This window comes from Talpa occidentalis, unplaced genomic scaffold (assembly GCF_014898055.3).
Source record: "Talpa occidentalis isolate TD23 unplaced genomic scaffold, MPIMG_talOcc4v2.1 talOcc4.13, whole genome shotgun sequence".
Classification (NCBI taxonomy): Eukaryota; Metazoa; Chordata; class Mammalia; order Eulipotyphla; family Talpidae; genus Talpa; species Talpa occidentalis.
In genome coordinates, this window is record NW_023601322.1 from 75,080,943 (window position 1) to 75,099,043 (window position 18,101).

The window sequence follows — 18,101 nt, forward strand, 5'->3', positions numbered from 1 at the left end:
ACTCTAAACAGCCTTGCCGTATTTCTCCATTGCAAGTATTCTCCTATTAAATCCGTTGTTTACCTTTGTCCTTCCATATCTAAACTTCCTTGTGGGAATATAGGAAATTAGGGCCTCCGCCGTGGCGCAGTGGGTTGAGCCAACAGCCTGTGCAGCACGGGTTCGATTCCTGGCTGGCCAGGGAGATTCCCACATGGCGTGGCATACCTCTCCTGTCTTGCCCGCTGCTCCCCTCAGCAGTGCTTTCAGTCTCTCTGCCTGTTCTGCTCCCCACTCTGTCTGTGGTGAATCCTTTCACCCTCCTGCGCCTCTGGCCTGTACCCCAGCTATTGTATAAATGAAAAATAAATCTTAAAAAAATATATAGGAAATTAGTCCTATCACAGATTTATGGTTTTCAACTCAGCTGAATCCTCAATATGGCCTGACAGTCTTTTGCTTTACTTGGGCTAGTGACTTCCCCCATTTTCTTTTGATGACTTTGCCGGATCTTTAGCTGTCAAACTCTACACCCCAATTCACCTCACCCACCTCATACATCATATATACATGCTTAACTTCTAACAGAAAAACCAGAAATGGTCAAATGTAAACATTTAGTATCTTCTCTCCAGCCTAAAAACCTGCCTGCAGTTATTTTCACTTGTAGATTTGTTTCCTGCTTCATTAAGTGCGTTGTACAGTTCATTACCTTTGCCTGGGATTCTGTGTCCTGAATTGTCCAGGATCTTAGTCCAACAGGCCTCTCTGTTTAATTTTAGACTCTTTCTCTGATTCCTTCCTACCAATTACAAATATGCATCTTTAAGTATATGCCTTTTCCTTTTACATATAAAAAATAGAATATATCTGTGAAAAATCACACATGCGTGCGCACGCACTTGCACTCACACACAGACTCACATTTTTTTCCTTATCCATTCTTCTACCTGTCTGGGATGAGCATGGTTTTTTAGTTACCCAAGATAATCTGTTTACTTCTGTGGTGTAGGGCCCCCTTTAGCTTTCAGAACTTTCCAGTTTGGATGGTCAGTTATATGATAACACTGTTTGTTTCTCCCCTTTTACAGGGACACCTCTTCATGTAGTGTATATTAAATAGTTATAATCTTGCTTTCTCATCTCCTTCACTTTAATCAATTATTAATGCTATATGACTACTCTCACCCCAAACCCTATTTCCACTGAAATGGTTCTAGTAAGAGAACCACTGGTTAAATACCAGAACCACCAGTTTTGTAAATCCCATGGACACTTGTAGTCTATAAATTTTGGTCTTTTTGCAGCCATTGATTGGCACTATATACTATTCCTTTCTTCTTCTTTACCTTGCTTGACTTGTAAAATAGCATTTTGCCATGGCTTTCTCTTCTCTCTATTCTTACGCTGTTGTTATTTCCTAAAATTCTAGCTTATTGATACTTCACCTATTTTTGGTTAATATGTTCTTTCTGAATGGTAGCACTGCCAGTTTTTTGGTCAGTACTCCTGTGCCTAGAATCCTAGTTTTAACCTTTCTCCTGAGATCCAGACTCTTTTTTTCCCCCCACCCTTCTTTTGGACATCTTTCTGCAGATTTTAGATTGTGGAATGTGATGGTTCAATTCATGTGCGCATGAAATGTTTATTTAGTGCCTATGATGTTACCTTACTCAGGGATATGCAGTATTAATTCACTTGCGGTGCTTGGAACTATAGATTCAAATGAATAAGCTTTGCCATCAGGGAACTCAGACATGTATATAAACAGATAAATTATAGTACAGGTGGGAAATGGTTTTAGAATGATAATCTAAAGTAGATGGAATCCCAGAAGTCAGAAGCTAACTCTATCTGGAGGAATTAATAAAGACTTACAAGATAGTGATATTTGAGTTAGATCTTTAAGTATGAGTAGAAGTTTGCAAAGGTGGTGCAGGATATTTCAGGTTAAAGAAGTAGCCTGTACTAAGGCAGGGGACTGTGAAATAGTCTGGTATGTCTTGGCACCTTTGAGAGGAACAGTGATGATGTCATGGGTAACATGAAGTAATTCTGGAAAGGCAGCTCATGCCAGACTATGAAGAGCTTTAAATCTAAGCAGAGGAATTTGGATTTTATTCTTTGGGTATCTTGGAGACCAGAGGGGTTTGGATGAATGTTCTACCTCTAATTATCTTAAACTCTAATATCGGAGTTTAATTTGTTAAACCCTATGATTATAAATCCTATTCCTTATTTTCCCCACTGTACCCCTGTTGTTTCAGCATTTTGGCCACAGTTCCTTCATTTTGTTTGAATTTATTAACCTCAATAATTCTGTCTTCCTTACCTAGCTTAGATTCTGCTGTCCATCATTTCCACTGTATTCCTATCAGTCTTCTCCCATCTCCAGGCCTCTGTTTCCTTTTGTCCCATTTGCTGATCAAAATCTTTAAACTTGGCCCAATCTGATCCAAATTCAAGCACATGAGTGTTTATTAGAGAAAATGAACTAACTGTAGTTTGTGGCCTGTACATATTCATAGACTTTAATCTTATGTACACTTCCAGCATTTCCCAGTAAACCTGTTTTCTAGTCAATTTATTTTCCCACAACCACTGTTCTTCTTCTTCTTTTTTTTTTAAAACTCTATACTTTCCCTATATTTTATTACCTTTCATTCATTTCTCTTGACATATTTTTCAAAGAAAATAGGACTCTTAGGCATAAATTCCCTGAACATTTTGTCTTCATATCTACAAATCTTTCATTTCCATGTTCAACTTTTCTTTCCATTCTAGTGTAGGGATTATCCTCTCTTCTATTTGAGACTAATTCTTTCATCTGTATACTATATCTTATCCTTCACTTCATGAGAGGCCTAAATTTTCAATCACTATCTCCTTTCCACTTTACATTCTCTGTCATTAATATGTAAACATGTTCAAATGCATTCTTTTAATATCTTAAGTATCTTTCTAGTTCATGATTCCTTTTCTTTTTCTCTTCTCTTGACTGTTGTCTTAAACTCACAATTTTCTCCGCTGTCGTTCATTCCTCAGTCTTTGGCAGACTGAACCCTATACTTACTGTTCTTTAGAATTGTCCTTGCCATGGTCACCATGACATCCACTAAAGATACTGGATGCTTTTTGGTGACTGCCATGGATTTCCTCTTTCTCTCTAAAATGCAAATCTTTCTTGATTTTCATGCGATCCCTTTCTGATTATCATTCTAAGTCTATTTGTTCTTTTATACCTTCCTTTGCATACCATAAAAGCACCATTTAATACAGGCAGTTCAGTCCATGCAAATCAGGGTGGTCTAAAGAGTCAGTCTCTTGTTTAGCTTAAGTCTTTCATCAATTCCTAACAGACATTTGCTAAGAATTAGACAGAAGAAAACTGAAGTTGTATTAATCCTCAAGAATTTGGGATGAAGAGATTTTATGTTGCAAGTTTCAACATGTGGACCATCTCATATGATAAGGTTAGAGTTAAGATTCTCTTAAAGAAATGATAGAACCCAAACAAGAAACGTGACTGATGCACTGTGAGGAATTGACTGTTCAGTCTGATTTAACCAACAACAAACAGCTCCCATTTCTTAGCTCCTATTTCCTATTTCTGTCCTGTCAGTTGTAGTGTGTTCAGTCAACCAGACTAATAGTGCTCATACATTTTTGTATAGTTTTAAAGTGCAAATATGTGTCACTTGACAAAACTTTGCCTGATTTAAGCCTCAAAATGAATGGAAAAATAGAGTAATTTGTGTGTGTGTCATTGTCTGATTTCTTCTGTTCATAAGCCATTCATGTTTTTGTGTATAATTCATTCATTGTGTTTGTTGTATAGTATTCTGTAGTCTGAATATACCATAATGTATTTATCTATTCTGTTGATGAACTTTGGGTTTCCAGTTTTGACTGTTACTAATAGTGCTGCCATGAACATTATTATATAATGATAAACTTCTCTGAAATAGAATTGCTGGGGTTTAACTACAGTTTGATTAGATTTTGTCTATTACATATTTTAAAAGGTCTCTAGAGAGATTGTGCCAGCTTTTATTCACATCAGTTTTATTTGAGAATGTCCATCATAGTTATTAATCACTTTTGTCAACTGGTTATTGTTTTATAAGCACTTCTCTGCTACTATTAAAATTGAAAACTTTTTCTGTTTTTACAATTCCATATTAAACAATAACAAAAGTTTTTAAAATTTGTGTTAACCTTATCCCATCTGGGTACATGCCATGAAATCAATATGTATTTTCATTATGTTAAATGTACTTGCATATTTTTATTGTTAGCTATTTTAGATTCATATGGGATAACTACATTTTTTTGTATAATGAGTGATACTTGTCACAGCTTTAATTTTTACTTTTTAATATAAAATGCCATGACCATGGGAGTTGTCAGCCCTGAACTAAATGGTGGTAGTTTATGTAAAGATCTGCTTTTATTCTTTAACAATAATACTACTTTGCATTTTATTATATGTGTTTTGGTTCTAGGAATTTATGTGGAATGCTTATCAAAAACTCTAATGAGTCTTTATTTTTTTTTAAAGTTGGCCTTTGCCAGAGTTTGATCCAAGCCAAATTCGACTGATTGTTTATCAAGACTGTGAAAGACGAGGGAGAAATGTCTTGTTTGACTCCAGTGTTAAGAGAAAAAATGAGGACATATCAGTATCGGTGAGCATCATTATTGATTTGGTTGAAACTTAATGTCACATTAAGAAAAAAATGAGTAAAATTTTAATTATGGTATTTCGGTCACTTTTGAGAGCTTGCTTTTGAGATTTGTATTCTTAGAAAAATTTGATTTTTCTTAAAGATTTATTTATACAATAACTGGGGCACAGGCTAGAGGCACAGGAGGGTGAGAGAATTCACCAGAGACAGAGTGGGGAGCAGAACAGGCAGATCTACTGAAAAACACTGCAGAGGGGAACAGTGGTCAAGACAGGAGGGGTCTGCCTTGCCATGTGGGTATCTCCCTGCCTGGTTGGGAATCAGACCCACGAACCTGCGCTGCAGAGGCTGTGGACAGCTTCACAGCGCTGTGCTCAACCTGCTACGCCACCAGGGAGGCTCCAAAAATTTGATATTTTTGCTATAAGTCTGTTGTCTCATTTACAACTGCATCCTCAGCATCTACTGCAGAATATATTAGGTACTCTATTCATTTTGAGTTACTTTGATTTCCAGGTTATATAATGTCTTTCTAAATATGAACACATTTCTCAATTTTCTAGAAAGTATGCTTTGTTTTTAGATGTCTTAGCTATTCTCTAGATCCTTTTTCAATGTGATAAGAAAAAGGTATTACAAGATATTCTTAAGGTATTATTTATGAAAAAAAAGTAACTGCAAAATACTACATTAAGCAGTCTCTGCCCTCATGGTGCTTGCAGTTAGACAACCTTTTAGGGTAGGTAGACTTTGAACAAAAAAAATTAATTAAAAAAATTCCAAATTGTAATTAAATACTGTAAAGGAAACAATCAGAATGCTTATGAAATTTGACAGGAAGGAACATAATTTTCATTATTTTGGATAAGGTTAGTTAGGAAGTGTGGAAGTGAAATTCAGGCTGAGATCTGAAGAAATTAAAAGCATGGAATCAGGGATGAGTGTTCCTGGTAGCAGGATTAGTAAGCACAGGACACAAGTAATTAGAAAGTTGGTGAATTGAAGGAACTGAAAGAAGGCTTTGGATGGAGTGGTAAGAAGTAATATGTAAAGTAGCTGGAGATCAAGTTGGAGAGAGATGAAGCAGGAGTGACTCTTAGTGTCTCTTATTAGACAAAGGTGGGGGGGGGGGACAGAAAACAGACAATTTGGCTGATTTCTAAACTGCATGCTCCCTTACATGTGTATGCTGCCTCACATACCGTCATGTCCTGCATAATGATTCAGTCTACAACAGACCACTAAATGGTGGTGATCCCAGTTTCTATCATCTAGCTGTTAAAATATTGTAACATTTAAGCCAGCAGCAGCCTCAAACGTCTCCTGTGTCTCGGTACCGTAATTTCCTATTGTGTTTGATTTAATATCAAGTTGTTTTGTTCATAGTGGCCCTAAGTATACAAAGTCCACTGCTAATATGGCTAGAAATAGGCTACACTGAGTGAGTGACTTGGAAACAAAATTGAAAGTGATTAAGTGCTATGAAAATGGAAAACCAGTAATGGTTATTGCTCACTAGTCAGGCATGCCCCATTTCACCATTGCTAACATCTTGAAGAATAACAACAAAGTGGTGGGAACTCTTAAAGGATCTGCTTCATTGAAAGCAAGAAGATTGACAAAAATTTGAAAAGGGTCTATATCAGATATGGAGAAACTTCCAATAACCTGCACTGAAGAAAAGATACAGGTATCTCCGTTTTGGCACCATCATGACCAACATTTGCAATGTTGAAAGAAAAGACTCTTCTCAACTGCAGGGTTGAATTTACTGCTTTTCTTGTGGGTGGTTTAAATGATGCAGGAATCATTATTTATTACATAATGTGAAAGTGAGTGGTGAACCTATGAGCAATGATGTAAAGACAGCTGAGAAATTTTTCTAGAATCTAGATAAGCTGATTGTAGAGGAAAATTACTTACTTGCCAGAGCCAATCTTTGCTATGGTAAACCTCCCTATTCTGGAAATGGATACCTGAAAGGACTTTGTTCCATAAGGAAGCCAAGTCAGTGCCAGATTTCAAGGCTTTTAAGGACAGGATAACAGTCTTATTTGGGCGCAGTATTGCAGGTTAACCCTTTGTAACCTGGCAGAGTGAAAAATCCAAGGTCTTTAGACATATGAGTAAGCACACACTGCCAGTGTATCACAGGAGCAATAAGAAGTCATGAATGACCCAGCCCCTCTTCCAAGACTCCTTTCTGAATTGCTGTGCCATTGAAATGGAGAAGTGCTATTTGGAGAAACATGCTTTCAAGATTTTGCTTATTGTTGGTATTGCTCCCAGACATCCCTTTATTGGTGATCTTGATTCCATTATTAAAGTGGTGTTTCTCTCTCCAAACACCACTTCTTTGATCTGACCAATGGATCAAGAAGTTCTAGCAGCTTTTTAAAACCTACTACCTGAGAGCAACTTGGCCCAGGCTATTACTACAACTGAGGAACACTGATGCAATTCTACAAGGATTACAATATTGGTGACTGCAACAAGAATCTTATTTGGGCTTTGGGTGATGTCACTAAGGAGTCTATGTTTGGCATCTGGGAGAATACACTCAAGAGTTTCTTCCATGGGGCCTCCCCGGTGGCGCAGCGGTTGAGCGCTGGGTTGCGAAGCTGCCCGCAGCCTCTGCGGCGCCGGTTCGATCCCCGGCTGCTCCCCGGCCACCAGAGGAGGGTCCCACATGGCACGCAGACCTCTCCTGCCGCCCGCTGCTCCCCTCAGCAGTGTTCTTCGGTCCTTCTGCCTGCTCTGCTCGCCGCTCTGGCTCTGGTGAATTCTCTCACCCTCCCACGCTTCTGACTGTACCCAGTGCGTGTATAAACAAAAACAAACAAAAACAAACAAATAAATAAAAACATGCCTCTATAAAAAAAATTCTTTAAAAAAAAAAAAAAAAGAGTTTCTTCCATGACTTCAAAAGATTTTGCTAAGGATGAAAAGGTTGGAAAAAAAACCACCATGTAGGGCCTCCCCTGGTGGCACAGTGGTTGAGCGCTGGGCTGAGAAGCTGCCTGCAGCTTTTGCAGTGCCGGTTCGATCCCTGGCCACTGGCAAGGCTCCCACATGGCGCGACAGACCTCTCCTGCCGTGCCCGCTGCTCCTCTCAGCAGTGTATTTCGTCAGTCTGCCTGTTTTGTTCCTCGCTCTGGCTCTGGTGAATTCTCTCACCCTTCCGCGCTTCTGACTGTACCCAGTGCTTGTATAAATAAATAAAGCTTTAAAAAAAAAAATCACCATGTACTCTGTATCATTACTACAATAATAGAACTGTTTATTTCTCAGAATGTATATCCATTTTTTTTTTTTTAAGATTTATTTTTTCTATACAAGAACCCTGGGGTACAGGCCAGATGTGCGGGAGGGTGAGAGGATTCACCAGAGACAGAGCGGGGAACAGAACAGGCAGACTGATTGAAATACACTGCTGAGGGGAGCAGTAGGCGAGATAGGAGAGATCTGCTGTGCCATGTGGGTATCTCTGTGGCCGGCCGGGATCGAACCCGCACTGCAGAAGCTGCAGATAGCTTCACAGTGCTGCGCTCAACCACCTGTGCCACCAGGGAGGCCCATATCTCCATTGTTAAATGATTCATGACTGTATCTTGATCCTTTTTAGTTATAGTTAGGAAGTTTATTATCAAAATCTTGCAAATGCTCCTATGAAGACTTCATATGTTCCCTTTTAACAGTACAGAACACATTGAAATACCTGTTGTTCTTCTCTGTTATAAGCTATTTAAATCTTCAGGTGATTTAAATCCTCAGGTGTACTGAGGTACATAAAGTTGAGCAAATACAAAGGCAAAGGATGTTCTTAAGGAACATTCAACATCATAAAATTGTCCATTCTTTCTATGCTGTTTTATAAAATAATCTTATCCCTATAAATATACCATTTTTTTTAAGTGGGGGTAGTAACTGTACCAGATAGTTAATTTTGAAGTTCATATAGAAAAAAAAATAGCAGTAATTGGTTAGAAAACTGAAAAAGAAGGGTGAGGATGATAAACTAGCCTTTTCAGATTTGAAAATATACTGTAAATGACTTATTACAAATAAATAGATAAAATAGGGGGTCAGAAGTAGATCTAAATACACATAGTAATTTAGTTTATGATAAAGGCATCATATATCATTAGGGAAATGATTAATGATATTGAGACAACCATTTGAAAGGAAAATAAATTTAAATTCATATTTCAAGTGTATCAGATATTTAGATGTAACAAAATAAAATTATAACAATTTAAAAAAGTGGATTCCTGTTATAAAGTGGCAACCTTTCTATATACGAACCCCAGAAGTCATAAAGTGAAAAACTGATAAGTTTGGCCAATAAATTAAGGGAAAACCCCTCACAAACTTGAGTATAAAAAAAAAAGGCCAAAAACAAAAACAAGCAGGAAAAAACAACAAATATCCAAAACAACACCACCTCCTCAAGAAAAGTTAAAATACAAATGATATCCTGGGAAAACTCTTATAAATGGTAACTTTCTATAAAAAGAGTTCCTAGAAATCAAGAGAGGAGAACCACCGGTGGGAAATTGGGTAAAGGACAAAAGCAGAATCTTACCTTCATTTGGAAAAAAAAAAAAAGAAAACTATGAGATTTTAGTCCTTTCCTTTTAGATTAGCAACAACTCAAACATTGAATGACAATATTTTGCTGTTAAAGAGTGAAATGTTACAATTTCTATAGAGGGTTATCTGACCAATATCTACCAAAAAATATGATGTATACTTAAGTTTTGATACCACACATAGTTCCATGAGCAATGTCATTAACAGATGACTGCTTAAATAAGCTGTAGTAGTATTTTTTTTAAAGATTTATTTATTTATGCAAGCACTGGTTACAGTCAGAAGCGTGAGAGGGTAAGAGAATTCACCAGAGCCAGAGCGGAAAGCAGAGCAGGCAGACTGACTTAAGTACACTGCTGAGGGGAGCAGTGGGCAGCAGGAGAGGTCTGCGCGCCATGTGGGACCCTCGCCCAGTGGCTGGGGATTGAACCGGCACTGCAGAGGCTGTGGGCAGCTTTGCAACCTTCAACCGCTGCGCCACCGGAGAGGCCCTATAGTAGAATTTACCCACTGAAATATCAATACTATGCAGCTGTGTATATTTAAAAAAAATAAAGAATGGGAATAATTTTTAAAAATTCAAGGGAAGATTCTCCATAGTATTAGCAGAAAATTAAAGAACGGCAGACCTGGATTACTTATCTTTCCTGTTAGAGATGTGGAAAGGTAACATTATGCTTTAAACTTAAATTTGCTGAAAGGAATATTGGAAGGATAACACTAAACTTGTCAAATGATTGTGTATTAAGAATATGTGGAGTGGGAGATAGGGTAGGCAAAGAAGGTAGAGCCTAGACTTCCTTAGGTATATTTCTTTGTAATGTTTTGACTTGAATCCCCTAAGTGGATTGCTTATATACAACTTAATATTTAAAAAATGCATGTGAAAGACTTTTATAAACTGAGAAATACCGTGTAAGTGCCAGTTATCAATCTGAATTTCATTTGTGATGTAGAATTTTACAACATGGAATACAATTATGTGTCCAGGTGAAAGTCTTGCCTGACACCAGATAGCAACATCTAAGTGGGATAAGTAGAGCATCTATCCTGAGTATCTGAGCCCAAGGAAAACATCCATGCAGGGAGAGGAATGGTAGGGAAATGATAGCCTAGTTACGTGCAAGGGAGTTGATAAAACATATATGTTAAGGACAATGAGAATCCTGTTTTTCTTAATGTCAGGTAGTTTGAATAAGGAAAGGGAGACAATTAGAGCTCTGTGGTATGGATTGGAATGGGAGATTGTTGTGTGAATTTATGCATACACAATGTATATGCATCAACACAATAAATGTAGATACAAATGTGTGTATTCTATTGTAGCTTTGTCCACGGAGAGGGTCTACAAGCAATGAGAAATATCTCCCTTTTAGAGCTCCTCTAAATTCCATCTTTTGCTGAGGAACCAGGTCTCCTTGGAGAAATGACTGGTCCTTGTACTGGGGCAAGGAAAGAAAAAGATTAGCCTGGACCTTACTGTGTTGAAAGCTTAGTGAATAATGGGAACATATCACAGGACATAGAAGCCAGCTTGAAGGGGTTCTCAGTGGTCAGATTGGGAAAATTTTAGCATAACAATAAATAATAGTAGCAGATTATAACCTGTTGATTAAAACAGGAAACCATGACACTATATTGATATAAATTAATAAATTTGAGAGTTCGTTGAGAAACAGCATACTTTTAGCATTTAAAGAGCATATGATTTCATAATCTCCCCTGACCAAAATATTAAATGCAAAGAGGAAAAATGTTTGTTTATAATGGAGAGTCTTGGTAAGTGATCATCAGTATCAAAAATATCACCAGTGGAACAATTCAAAATCATGCCAAATGATAAGGTTTAGTGAGAAGAATACAGTTCTTCACAGTAATTCTGTGATACTACATCCTTGGATATATAAGCTTAATCTTAGCATAAGGAAATATCTGCAAAATAACTGTCCTGTAATCTTCACAAATGTCAAGGTCATGCAAGTCAGAGACTGAGAAACTTCCCATACTGAAGGAGGCTAAAGAGATAAAACAAATAAATGCAATTCAATATAGTGAACTGGAGATACTTTTCCTTTATAGGATGTTATTAAGATTTTATTGGAGTCTAAGGTTTAGGTGGTTATAATGCATCAGTGATGATTTCCCAAATTTTTGGCTATATTGAGAATATATAAAGAAATCTTTTTTTGAAAGGAAATATCATTAAAATATTCAGTTGATAGGGTATCAGGTGGGAAACTTATTCGCATTCAGGTCACGGAAAATTCTTTAAACTGAATTTGTAACTTATTTGGGATTGTTTGAAAATGTTAAAATATTAATAAAAATTATGGTTTATAAAATTACAGGTTTTTCCCAGTGATGTTTATAACATTTCTTTTTAATTATTTTTTATTAATTATTTTCTTGCATCTTTGCTAATTTATGAAAAGTATTTTATTTCTTCCCTCAGTTGCAGCCCCCTTAGCACCTATAATTCATCATCACAGTTTTTTTTGTGCTCTTCCATTCCATTTGGACCCCTCTCACTGCTCCTTCCCTGCTGTATGCCTTAGATCTATGGTCAGCGTTGCAAGTTTTGTCTTTTCCTTACTCTTTGGTTGGTTTCTCTATATTCCACATATAAGTGAAACCATCCGATAGTTACCATTTTCCTTCTGACTTTTTCCCTTAGCACAATCTTTTTTTTTTTTTTTTTAATAGAGGCATGTTTTATTTATTTGTTTGTTTGTTTGTTTATACATGCACTGGGTACAGTCAGAAGCGCGGGAGGGTGAGAGAATTCACCAGAGCCAGAGCGGGGAGCAGAACAGGCAGTGGGCGGCAGGAGAGGTCTGCGCGCCATGTGGGACCCTCCTCCGGTGGCTGGGGAGCAGCCGGGGATCGAACCGGCGCCGCAGAGGCCGCGGGCAGCCTCACAACCCAGCGCTCAACCGCTGCACCACCGGGGAGGCCCTCTCATGTGGTTTTGATTTGCATTTTCTGATAAGTGATTTTGAAAACTTTTTCATATGTCTGTTGGCCATTTGCATTTCTGTTTAAGAGAAATATCTTTTTAGCTCTTCTGCCCAGCTTTTGGTTGGGTTGTTTGCTTTTTTTTTTGTTGAGCTGTGTAAGCTCTTTGTAGATCTTTGACATCAGTCCCTTATCAGATCTATGGTGTGCAGATATATTCTCCCATTCCATAGGGTGTCTCTTTGTCTTGGTTACTGTACAGAACCTTTTTAGTCTGATGTAGTTCCAGCTGTTTATAATCTTTATTTTCTTTGCTTCTGGAAACAAGCCCTACAAGATGTTTCAGACACTTGTGTCATGGAGTGTTTTACTGTGTTTTCTTTTACATGTTTTATGATTTCAGGTTTTATTCCAAGTCTTTGTCCATTTTGAGTTGATTTTTGTGTATGTTGTGTGGTAGTGATGTAGTTTCATTGTTTTGAAATGCCGGTCCGGTTTTCAGAGCACCATTTACTGAAGAGACTTTCCTTGTTTCAGTGTATATTCTTTGTTCTTTTTTCATAGATTAGTTCACCATATATGTATTTTTATATGTGGACTTTCAGTTCAGTTCCATTGTTCTGTGTGTCTGTTTTTGTTTCATACCATGCTGTTTTTATTATTATGACTTTGTATAGTTTGAAATCTGGGAGTCTAATACCTCCATTCTTCCCCTCTTTAGCAGGAGAACTTTGATGATTCTGGGGTTTTTTGTGATTCCCTATTAACTTTAGCAATATTTTTTCATTTCTTTGAAGAATGCCATTGAGAGTTTTATTGGAATTGCATTGAAACTGTAAATTGTTTTTGGTAAGATGGCCATTTTGATAATGCTGCTTCTTTTGATACATGAGCAGGGAATGTTTTTCCATTTCTTTGTGAATTCTTTTTATTTCTTTTAACACTGTTTTATAATTTTCCTTGTATAGATCTTTCACCTCCTTTGTTAGATTTATTCCCAGGTATTTAATTTTTTTGAGTACAATTGTAAACGGGGTGTTTTCTTAAATTTTTCTCTTCAGATTTACGTATAGGAAGGTTACTGATTTTTGTGTATTGATTTTGTAACCTGGTTACTCTACTGAACTGGTTTATTATTTTAATTAGTTTTTCTGTAGATATTTATATATATCATCATATCATCAGCAAATAATGATAGCTTTGCTTCTTGATTCCCAGTTTGGATTCCTTTTATGTCTTTCTCATGCTTAATTGCTCTAGCTAGGAATTCTAGTATTATATTAAAAAGCAGTGGTGAGAGGGACATCCTTATCTTGTCCTAGATCTTAGTGGAAAAGCTTTCAGTTCTTCAGTATTTAGAATGATGTTAGCTGTGGGTTTGCCATATATGGCTTTAATTATGTTAAGACATGTTCCTTTCATCTGAAATTTTTCATGAGCCTTCATCATAAATGGATGTTGAACTTTATCAGATGCTGTCTTGGCATCTATTGAAGTGATCATAAAGTTTATTTTTCTTTTATTTGATGTGGTGAATTGCATTAATTGGTTTTGAGATGCTGAACCATCTTTGTGTCCCTGGAATAAATCCCATGTGGTCATGGTATATAATCCTTTTGATGTATTGTTGGACTTCGTTTGTTAAGATTTTATTGAGGATTTTAGCTACTGTGTTCATTAGGGAGATTGATTGGTCTGTAATTTTCTTTTTTTTGTTTGGTTTTGATCAGTGTGATGTCTGTCTAATAAAATGTGTTTGGTAGTATTCCTTTCTGAATTTTTTGAAAGAGTTTTAGTAGTAGGATAGGCATTAGTTTATCTTTGTTTATTGGAATTCCCTTGTATATTCTATTTCTTAACATAAGTAAGGGATATTGTTTGTTTTTGTCGGCTAAAAATAAACTATGGCATCACTTCCCTTAGGAATGAAAGTAAAATAGAAAACAGAACCCTGTTTTCATACTTGTGGATTGCTGACTGCCCTGTCCTCTCACTAGACCATTTTCCATACAAATGGAAAATGTTTGGTTAATAAAAGTCATGAATGTAGAGAAGGAGGCATGAAATACATTGAACAACTGAGATGTTAGTGGGAGAAGAGGAGATATGGGGTATATATGTACACATACATTTGTGTGCTTTCATGTATATATTTTTCAGTTCTTTTATACTTCACTCCTGCAGTATGTTTATCCTTTTCTCCCTGTAGCAAATTACTACTTGATTCAGTGATTGGAGATATATAGCTCCCCTCATCCTGGAGTATCTTTCTAGTCCTCCCATTCTTCCTCTTTTGTAATGGCAACTTAAATGTTACTTACATGATATCTCCCAGACTAAGTTAAGTCCTTGCTCAGCTAATTAATTCACTCAACCTCTACATCTGTAAAGTGAGAATAATACTACTGTTGTGAGGAATAGAGTATATACATACATGTAATATAGAAGAGTACCTGACCAGAGAGTGCTATATATGTTAGCTGTTATCATCTTTATTACTTGTTAGATCTTTTTTAACTCTCTCTCATCATACATATTTAGACATCTTTTTTTTTTTTTTAAAGATTTATTTATTCATGCATTTAAGAACCAGGGCACAGGCCCGATGTGAGGGAGGGTGAGAGGATTCACCAGACACAGAGTGGGGAACAAAACAGGCAGGCTGACAGATATATACTGCTGAGGGGTGCAGTGGGCGAGACAGGAGAGGTCTGCCGTGCCATGTGGGTATCTCTGTGGCTGGCCGAGATCGAACCCGCTCTGCAGAGGCTGCAGACAGCTTCACAGCGCTGTGCTCAACTGCCTGCGCCACCAGGGGAGGCCCTAGATATATATTTAGAGAAATTTGTTAAATTTTTCTTTTTCTCTATAAGATTGTAATTTCCATGAGGAAAAGAACTCTTTGTTTTATTTATTTATTTTTAAAATTTACTTATTTATACAAGCACTGGGGTAGAGGCGAGAGGCGCGGGAGGGTGAGAGAATTCACCAGAGACAGAGTAGGGAGCAGAACAGACATAAGGACCAAACTACACTGCTGAGGGGAGCAGCGGGTGAGACAGGAGAGGTATGTTTCGCCATGTGGGAATCTCCCTGGATGGTCAGGAATCGAACCGGTGCTGCAGAGGCCGTGGACAGCCTCAAAGCACTGCGCTCAACTCGCTGCACCACCGGCCCAAGAGCTCTTTGTTTTATTTTTATTTTTTTTCAGTATTTTATTTTATTTTATTTTATATAATTCTTATATCATTTTTCATTTTTGGACAATGTATGTATCTTCATTTTGGTTGTATTGCCAGTGCAATTCCCACTTTCCTTATTTTGGCCCTAATCCCTCCTCTTTCCCCCCCTACCTCCCATTAGTGTGTCTCTGGTTTATAGTTGCTTGTTGATTTTGATTTTCTCTTTATTGTAATTAGTCTTTTTCCTGGTCCCTTATTTAGGTTTTCTAAATTCCTGCTATGAATGAGACCATCTGATATTTTTCTTTTTCTTTCTGGCTTATTTCACTGGGCATGATCCCTTCCAGCTCCATCCAAATTACATGAGTTTATCTTTTCTGATTGCTGAGTAATATTCTATTGTGTATATGTACCACATCTTCTTGATCCATTCATCTATTTTTGGGCATTTGGGTTGTTTCCATAGCTTACCTATTGTGAATAGTGCTGCTATAAACATAGGGGTGCAGATGCCCTTTTGAATTAATGTTTCTGTGCCCTTTGGGTAAATACCTAGGAGTGGAATTGCTGGATCATAAGGAAGCTCTATCTTTAGTAGGTTGAGGAATCTCCACACAACTTTCCATAATGGTTGGACCATTTTGCACTCCCACCAGCAGTGTAGGAGAGTTTCTTTTTCTTCACATCCTCGCCAATATTTGTTGTTGCTAGTTTTTTTAATATGTGCCATTCTCACTGGTGTAAGATGGTATCTCATTGTAGTTTTGATTTGCATTTCCCTGATTAAAAATGATGTTGAACAAAGTGATGTATGAACATTTTTTCATATGCCTGGTAGCCATTTGGTTTCCTCTTTGGAGAAGTTTCTTTTTAGCTCTTCTGCCCATTTTTGACTAGATTATTTCCTTTGTTGTTGCTGAGTCTCATCAGCTCTTTGTAGATTTTTGTGATCAGTCCTTTATCATTAGTGTCGTGTGCAAAAATTTTTTCCCAGTCGGTGGGGTTTCTTTTTGTTTTGGTTATTGTCTCTTTTGCTGTACAGAAGCTTTTTAATTTGATGTAGTCCCAACTATTTATCTTTGCTTTCACTATCACTGCATTGGGTGATGTGTCTGTAAAGATGTTTTGAGGTGCATGTCATGTAGTGTTTTACCTGTGTTTCCTTCTATATATTTTATGGTTTCAGGTCTTATGTCTAGTTCTTTAATCCATTTTGAGTTGGTTTTTGTGCATAGTATGAGGTAGTAGTCAAGCTTCATTCTTTTGCATGTAGCGACCCAGTTTTCCCAGCACCATTTATTGAACAAACTTTCTTTGCTCCAGTGCATCTTCTTTGCTCCTTTGTCAAAGATTAGTTGACTGTAAATCTGTGGGTTTATTTCTGGATTTCCTATTTGGTTCCATTGGCCCGTGTGTCTGTTCTTGTTCCAGTACCATGCAGTTTTGATTATTATGGCTTTGTAGTATAGTTTGAAATCTGAGAGTGTGAGGCCTCCATTCCCTTTTTTTTTTTTTTTTTTTTTTTTTCCCCAGGAGAACTTAGGCTATTAGGGGTTTTTGGTGGCTCCATATGAATTTCATCAATATTTGTTCTATTTCTTTGAAGAATGTCATTGAAATTTTTATTGGAATAGCGTTGAATCTGTAAATTGCTTTTTGGTTGCATGGCTATTTTGTTTTTTGTTTTTTTTTTAAAAGCAAGTATTTATTCATTCGTTTGTTTGTTTGTTTGTTTATATAAGCACTGGGTACAGTTAGAAGCGCAGGAGGGTGAGAGAATTCACCAGAGCCAGAGCGGGGAGCAGAACAGGCAGACCGACGAAGTACACTGCTGAGGGGAGCAGCGGGCTGCGGGAGAGGTCTGCACGCCATGTGGGACCCTCCTCCAGTGGCCGGGGAGCAGCTGGGGATAGAACTGGCACTGCAGAGGCTTCGGGCAGCTTTGCAACCCAGCGCTCAACTGCTGCGCCACGGGGGAAGCCCTTGGATGGCCATTTTGATAATGTTAATTCTCCCAATCCATGAGCAGGGGATGTCTTTCCATTCTTTGTGTCATCTTCTATTTCTTTTCACAGTGTTTTATAGTTTTTTGTATAGGTCCTTTACCTCTTTTATTAGGTTTATTCCCATGTATTTGACTTTTTTTGTTTCAGTAATAAAAGGGATGGTTTTTTTGATTTCTTTTTCTTCAGATTTATTGTTTGTGTATAGGACGGCTACTGATTTTTGTGAGTTGATTTTGTATCCTGCCATTTTACTAAAGTGATTGAACCCCCAAAACGCCACAGAAAAACTAAACTAAGAACTCTGTGTTAAATGACATAATACAAATGGGAATATCTAGTGAAGTCCTTGACTCCATAGTAACAATTATGTTAGTCTCCTAATTTAACTTTATTCTAATAATATTTAAAACTACAAATCATAAGTGTATGCTAGTTTTAGATGTTATATAGGGCACTTTATTTATTTGCATGTAAGTATACAAACACTGAAACCCCTTACGTGTCATAAATAAGGCAAGGCTTTTCTCCCCATTAAATAAATAAGGCTTAAGGAGATCAAGTAACTTGCCCGGGAGCCAGGATTTAAATTCAGGTCTATGTTGCTGTAAAACCCTTTTTACTTAACGATGTTTATATTCTTGGTTAGAGATGATTTTGAAATTACTAGATGTTCTTTTACAATGCCTTTGGTCACAGTG

The 18,101-nt window shown here is 37.2% G+C and overlaps 2 protein-coding genes across 3 annotated transcripts in view; both read left to right on the forward strand.

Moving 5' to 3' along the window:
- Positions 1 to 4,581, forward strand: part of MEIKIN (meiotic kinetochore factor) — a 99,384-nt gene extending 94,803 nt beyond the window's left edge. Inside the window, exon 13 of the mRNA XM_054694445.1 lies at positions 4,541 to 4,581. Coding sequence (XP_054550420.1) covers positions 4,541 to 4,581 — 41 coding nt within the window. The remainder of the gene's footprint in view (positions 1 to 4,540) is intronic.
- FNIP1 (folliculin interacting protein 1) overlaps positions 1 to 18,101 on the forward strand; it is a 99,601-nt gene that overhangs the window by 28,977 nt on the left and 52,523 nt on the right. For both annotated transcript variants that reach the window (XM_037509402.2, XM_037509404.2), the window contains exon 2: positions 4,541 to 4,667. In XM_037509402.2, the coding sequence (XP_037365299.1) occupies positions 4,541 to 4,667 (127 nt within the window). The remainder of the gene's footprint in view (positions 1 to 4,540; positions 4,668 to 18,101) is intronic.